The sequence below is a fragment of the Chrysochloris asiatica genome, unplaced genomic scaffold (assembly GCF_000296735.1).
Source record: "Chrysochloris asiatica unplaced genomic scaffold, ChrAsi1.0 scaffold00071, whole genome shotgun sequence".
NCBI classification, from domain to species: domain Eukaryota; kingdom Metazoa; phylum Chordata; class Mammalia; order Afrosoricida; family Chrysochloridae; genus Chrysochloris; species Chrysochloris asiatica.
The window spans coordinates 8,008,576-8,016,154 of NW_006408589.1; the positions used below are offsets into that span (position 1 = coordinate 8,008,576).

General features: G+C 37.5%; 1 protein-coding gene across 1 annotated transcript in view; it reads right to left on the reverse strand.

Annotated features, from left to right (window-relative positions):
• Positions 1–7,579, reverse strand: part of RANBP17 (RAN binding protein 17) — a 520,934-nt gene that overhangs the window by 385,065 nt on the left and 128,290 nt on the right. The window contains exon 14 of the mRNA XM_006864848.1: positions 3,515–3,620. Coding sequence (XP_006864910.1) covers positions 3,515–3,620 — 106 coding nt within the window. The remainder of the gene's footprint in view (positions 1–3,514; positions 3,621–7,579) is intronic.

Consider the following 7,579-nt stretch of genomic DNA (forward strand, 5'->3'; position numbering starts at 1 on the left):
CTGAAAGCAAAGAATATCAGAAGGATGTTTACCTGTGCTTTGTTGACTATACAAAGGCTTTCGATTGTGTGGATCATGACAGGCTATGGACAACATTGCAAAGTATGAGTATTCCGGAACACTTAATTGTGTTGATGAGGAATCTGTACCTGGACCAAGAGAGGCAGTTGTTCGAACAGAACATGGGAACACTGAATGGTTTAAAATTTTAAAAGGTGTGCGACAAGATTCTATCTTTCACCATACTTAATCAATCTATGCTGAGCAAATAATCCGAGAAGCTGGGTTCTATGAAGAAAAACGTGGCATCAGGATTGGAGGAAGGCTCATTAACAACCTGCAATATGCAGATGATACAAGAAGACCCCCAACTAGATGGACTGGCCAAGTGACAGCATCAATGGACTCAAACATGGCAACAGTAATAAGGTTGGCCCAGGATTGGGCAGTGTTTCTTTCTGCTGTGCATAAGGTCGCTATGAGTCAGTGCCGACTCTATGGTAATTAACAACAACAAAATATGAGAGAATAGACATCGAAGATCAATAGAAAAGAATAAAAAGCTAAAAAAGAGATCCAAGAATTTAGTGCAAAAAAGTGAGCTCTGGTAGCGTAGTGGTTACGAATCAGGCTGCAAACCTCAGAGTCAGCAGTTTGAAACTACCAGCTGTTCCGCGGGAGAAAGATGAGGCGTTCTGCTCCCGTAAAGATTTACAGCCTCGGAAACCATGTACAGGGTCACTATGAGTCGGAATCAACTCCACGGCACATAACAACAACAACAGTAGGGTTTAGCATTAAGTGTTTAACACTTTGGAAGAAGTATACACCAAAAAGAAATTTCAGATATGTCAATTAAATATAGAGAGCAGAAATCATAAGAGAACTAGGAAAAATACATAGGTAGATATTTTTATTATCTAGGAGTAGAAAGACTTGTTCAAGTTTGAGAAATAGAGACAACACAAATGGAAAAACTAATAGACTAGAATGTTGTTGTTGTTGTTAGGTGCCATTGAGTCGGTACCCACTCATAGTGACCTTATGCACAGCAGAATGAAACACTGCCCGATCCTGGGCCAACCTCACTATCACTGCCACAACTTTGCTAATCCATCTCACTGGGGGTCTTCCTCTTTTTCTCTGACACTCCACCCTACCAAACATTATATCCTTCTTCAGCGACTGGTCCCTCCTGACTTGAATAGATAAGTATTTTAAGTCATTTAAAAGGATTTATAATAAAAGTATAAAAAAATTTTCAAAACAAATAATCAAATATTAAGATATTTGATATTAAATTGAGCTGAAAAATGAGAAGATAATCACAAAAGAAAATCAAGTAAATGATATAATCAATACAGATATGAAAATTAAAGGAAGTCTGACATTAGTAACCAAAGACATACAAATGAAAACAAAACATTTTATTAGCAACAAACTGACAAAATGAGAACTGAACTAGTGTTCATGACAGAAGAGTGGTCACTCACAGAGCCTTAAAGGAACCCTGTAGTGTAGTGGATTGTGAGCTGGGCAGCTAACTGCAAGGTCAGAAGTTCAAATCTACCAGTTGCTCCAAGGGAGAAACATGAGGCTTTCTGCTCCCATAAAGATTTATAACCTCAGCCTATACAGGGTCACTATGAGTCGGAACCAATTCCAAGACACACAACCACCATCATCACCACCTTTGGGCTGGGAGGAAAAACTGCTAGTTTTTCCAGAGGACCATTTGGTAATCTAGATGAAAAAGTCTAAAATGATGCATATCCTTCAACCAGCATTTCAACGTTTCAGCATTTAACGCTAATGAAATTATTTTAATCTACATAAAGCTCTGTTGTTGTTAAGTGCCGTTGAGTTGTTCCGACTCACAGTATAAGGTCTCTGAGGAGTGGCTGGTGAGCTGGAACCACTGACTTGCAGTACAAACCAACCTTGCAGTCCAGAGCATTAACCCACAGCGCCACACCAGGACTCCAAAAAACCCCATTAAGATATAGCTATAAAAACAATCACCTAAAAGCAACTTAGAAGAAGAATCAATTAAGAAATACCCTAAAAATCCATAGCTAGGTGTTTGCTTAAATAAACTACGGTACCAAACCCACTGCCATCAAGGTGATTCTGACTCATAGGCACCCTACAAGACAAAGTAGAGCTGTCTCATGAGGCTTCCAAGGCTGTAAATCTTTACAAAAGCAAACTGCCAAATCTTTATCCCATGGAATGACTAGTATGTTTGAACTACCAACCTTTTGGTTAGCAGCTGAGTGTTTTAACCACAGCACCTAAAGGGCTCATAAATTGTGATACAGTTTAGAATATTTAATATCTAAGTAAAATGTTCATGAGTTGCTGTTTGATTTAAAAAACCTAACAAGTTATTTTTGTTTCCATTTTAGTTTAAAAAACAATATTATAAGTTTGTTCTAAAAGGTAAAAAATACACATGTGGTGTACATACACCTACAGGATCACTATGAATCAAAACTGAGTTCATAGATTTGGATTTTTTGGTACACACCAGCCACTCCTTGGAAATCCTATACAGGGTTGCTATGAGTCAGAACCAACTTGACAGCACTTAACAACAACAAATGTTAATTTTTTGTTGTCTTTATTTCTTTTTCCACATATATTAATTTTAAAAACTCAAGTCTTTCCCCAAATGATAATAGTAGCTATCTCCATATCAATGAATTTCCTTTATTTTTCAGCTGAATTTCTTAAAGTTTCAAGAAAAATACTTATTTCTTGTTGTTAAGTGCTGTCAAGTTGGATCCAACTCATAGTGATCATGTATAGGATTTCCAAAGAGCAGCTCATAATAAAATTAAGGTATTATTAAAAATAAAATATATGGGAAATCAAAATACTCATATCATTCTTATGTAACCTTTTTTTTTTTTAGTTTAGAATTGAAATATAAGGGGAATAATTTAGTTACTTCTTACTAAGGCTATTAAGTCCTGGTGCAGCACTGTGGGTTAATGCACTGAACTTCAAGGTTGGTTTGAACCACAAGGTCGGCAGTTCAAGCTCACCAGCAGTCACTAGTAGGAAACCCTATATAGGTAGGGTCGTTATGAGTCAGAACCAACTAAATTGCACTTAACAACAACAACAAGGTTATGGTAATCAGATGAAAAATCTGGTTAATTAATTAAAGTCTGTGTTGTACAACTGACTACCCACTATTTTGTTATGTATGTCATGCCTGTAAACATCAATTTTGCAAATTTGTCAGTTCTTAGGAAATAAAAAGCAACTTTCATTTATATCATATTATTTATAAAATTTAAATTTTTTTTCATTCCACTACTGATTAGAAATTTGACCTTTTACAAATCACTTAACCTCTAAGTCTTGGTTTTCTCATCAGTGAAAAGGGAAATAATATCTTCTTCAAAAGGTCAAAGGTAAAATGCTTTAGTTCATAATACCAGCTCAGTAACTAAACGTTTTAACTGCTTAGTCAATTTCTGTAAATTATATGGTCATTACTTACCGACAAGACAATTCTCCATCCATCGCATCATGCTCATCTGTACTAGTATATGTTAATCTTCCTCCTACAACTGTCCCAACTAAGTATACCAGCCATGCAAGACGTCCTAATAATATATAATAAGAAAGAAAAAAGTTTATTAAGTGATGACAGAAACAAAGCGTATTTTTCAGAAAATTCCCAAATTATCTAACTGATGCATCCCCAGAAACAACTAATGAACTACTGTGAATTCAGTTCTTCATAGAGATGAGAGTTGGGTTTTAAGTCTACTAAGTCAGTAGTACAGTAGAAATAATGAAGATTTTAGAGACAGAGTCTGTTTGAATCCTGGCTGTACTGTCTATGTCAAGGGTGGGAAATGTCTGGCCATAGAAGGCCCAGAAAATCATTTGGGTTGGCTCTGCCAAGAAAACTGAAGTTCCAGCTATTACATTGCAGCTGTTATTGTTAATTACCATTAAATTGGTTCCGATTTATAGCGACCCTGTGTAGGGTTAACAAGGAACAGTTGGTGAGTTTGAACTGCTAACCTTGCAGTTCAAACTAACCTTGCAGTCAGTGCATTAAAGCACAGCACCACACCAGGACTCCAGCCATCACATTAGGAATGAGTTAATCCAGTGTTTGACCAAATACAGCAAGCTAATCTTTAAATTGATAATTTTGTATGGCCCATGAATGATGTAAATTTTGGCAGAAAAAGGTAACCCACTCCTGATCTATGTAATCTTGCATTGTTACTGACGATTTTCATTTGCATATCAAAGAAAATAATGTGTATCTTGAAGACATATTCTAAAAGACAAGTTTGATAATAAAACAGTAAGGGTAATGTCTAAAACTATGGCTGTGATTCAGTCCGTAAGAACTGATCTCATGATCAGTATCTTCACGGAATGATAAATGTCATCATTATACTATGAGTCTGATCATTTTTAATATCAACTACGTTTGAAACATAAGGAGCTCTGGTGGCACAGTGGTTACAAGTCGGGCTGCTAATCTCAAGGTCAGCAATTCAAAACTACCAGCTGTTAGGCGGGAGAAAAATGAGGCTTCTACTCCCATAAAGATTTTCAGCCTCGGAAACCCTGATGCTAAGAAATGTATTACCTTTTTATGCATGATATTTAAAAACCAAACATTTCTAGTGTACACATACATTGTTTGACAGCCAAATTAACTTCATGACCATTGACAGCAGAGAATTAAACAGTTTAACACCAAAAACAATGCCTAAAATTTTCAGAAATTTTAAAGATATTTAAAATTGACTAATGCAGAACAGACGTTCTTGCTGTTGTTAACTGTCATCAAATCAGTTCTAACATATAGTGACCTGGCATGGGGTTTCCAGGAAGTGGTTGGTGCGTTTCAACTGCTGATCCTATGGTTAGCAGTCCAGTGCTTACCCTACAGTGCAACACCAGGACTCCTAGCCAGTGAATATTCTCCTTTCTCACAATCCTTGGTAACCATTATAGAATGTTTCATTTAGCATGAAAACTTTTACTTGACTTTTTACAATAGTGGTCTCATACAATATTTATCCTTTTATGATTGACTAATGCAACTCAGCATGTTCTTCAGGTTCATCCAAGTAATGAATTGTTCGCAGAGTCTTTAGTCTTCAACATTGCATAGTATTCTACTGTGTGTCCATACCAAAGTTTGTTTATCCATTCTTTTGTTGATGGGCATTTAGGCTGTCTCTTTTTGCTACTGTGAATAGTGCTGCAGTGAAAAAGGACATGCATCTATTTATTCATGTCATGACTTTTATTTCTTGAGGATAGATACCAAGTAGAGAGAATGGGTCATATAGTATTGCTATTTCCATCTTTTTGAGAAAGCACCCTACCATTTTCCACTTTGGCTGCACCATTTTACAGTCCTACCAGCAGTACATAAGGGTTCCAGTCTCTCCACATCTTTCCCAACATTTGCTGTTTTTTAACTTTGCTATGGAAGGAGCTCTGGTAGCGTAGTGGTTTCGAATCAGGCTGCAAACCGCAAGGTCAGCAGTTCAAAACTACCAGCAGTTCCGCGGGAGAAAGATGAGGCTTTCTGCTTCCATAAAGATTTACAGCCTCGGAAACCCTGTGCAGGGTCGCTAAGTCGGAATCGACTCCACGGCACATAACAACAACAATTGATACTGGGGTAAGAATGGCATCTCATTGTTGTTTCGACTTGAATCTCTCTCTAATGGCTAATGATCACAAACATTTCTTCATGTGTTTGTTGGGTACCCAAAAGTCTTCTTTGGTGAATTGTCTGCTCATATCCTCTCCCCATTTTAAAACTGGATTATCTTCTTCTTGTTGAGGTGCTGCAGTGTTCTTTAAATTTTGTAGAGTAATAGCTCATCTCATATGCCTTTGCCAAAAATTTTCTCCCCGTCTGTAGGTTCTCTTTGAACTCTTGGTGAAACCTTTTGATGCACATAAGTGTCTAATTTATAGGAGGTCTAATTTGTAAACCAGTCATTTTGTGCCTTTATATCCCTCCACAGTTTAGGCAGCCAATGTCTAAATTGTCCATCCCTATCATTCCTGTATACCAAGGGTACAGGATTGACCCATGATGTGAAGACTCCTTTCCTCTTGGTGGTATTTTGAGCTTCTACATCCATAAGTATAGGCCAAGTTGATCAAACTGTAACAACTTACACTTGGTGCCTTTATCAAATTTATCTTCCTCTAGTTGAGCTCAAGTCATCAAGCCATTGAAGGTAGGTCAATGGGAACTATCTAAAAGTATGGGTGTCCTTGTGCATCTCCCCTCACTTCTGATCAGCTGGACATTTCACTCTCACCTAGCCCTCTGTGGCTAGGTCAATGTCTATGGGCTCAGGAGTTCCCAAGTCGCCCCAAACCTTGGACCAACCAGCCCTTCCTGTTCTCTCTCTCATATCAAGCTTGACAGGAGTCTATGGAACGGAATCCAACAGATTTTTGTATAGTGATCCGATACCCTGCTATTTTGCTGAATCTTTCAATGAGTTCCAATAATTTCCTTGTTAAATCTTTGGGATTTTCTAAGTTCAGGATCAGATCACCTGCAAATAGAAAGTGTTTTACTTCTTCTTTGCCAATGTGGATGACTTTCATTTCCCATTCTTGCCGTATAGCTCTGGCTAAGACTTCCAAGGCAATATTGAATATGAGTGGTGACAAAGCACATCCTTGTCAGGTTACTGTTCCCAAGGGGAATTCTTTCAGTTTCTCGCTGTTGAGAATGATACTGGCTGCTGGTTTTGTATCTATACTTAATTATATAGGTGAATTTCCCTTCTATTCCTATTTTGTTGAGTGCTTTTATTACGAATGGGTGTTCAGTTTTGTCAAATTCCTTTTTCTGCATCAATTGATATGATCATGTGGTTCTTTTCGATTATTTTATTTATGCGGCAGATTATATTGATTATTTTTCTAACAATCCTTGCATACCTGATATTAATCCCACTTGGTCATGCTACATTATTTTTTTTGATTTGTTGTTCGATTCTACTGGCTAGTATTTTGTTGAGAACTTTTGAACAATACGAAGCATATTGGTCTACAATTTTCTTTTTTAGTGCTGTCTTTCCCTGGTTTGGATACCAGGGTTATTTATGGCTTGCTTTATAAAACATATAAAGAGGTTTTCCATTCTTTTCTATATTCTGGAATAGTTTGAGTAGAACTGTTGTCAGCTCTTCTCAGAATGCTTAGTAGAATTCACCAGTAAAGTCATCTGGGTCCTACCTTTCTTGTTATTGGAAGTTTTTTAATGACTTGATCTATTTCTGCCGTTATGTTGTTGTTGTTAAGTGTCCTCAAGTCGGTGCCGACCCATAGCGACCCTGTATAGGGTTTCCAAGGAGCAGCTGGTGAGCTTGAATCACGGACTTCGCAATTCAAACAGATTTCAGTCTGGCACATTAACCCACAGCGCTACACTAGGACTCCTCTTTTATTATGATGTTGTTGTTGTTAGGTGCCATCAAGTCTGTACCAACCCATAGTGACCTTATGCACAGCAGAATGAAACACGGCCTGATCCTGGGCCAACCTCACT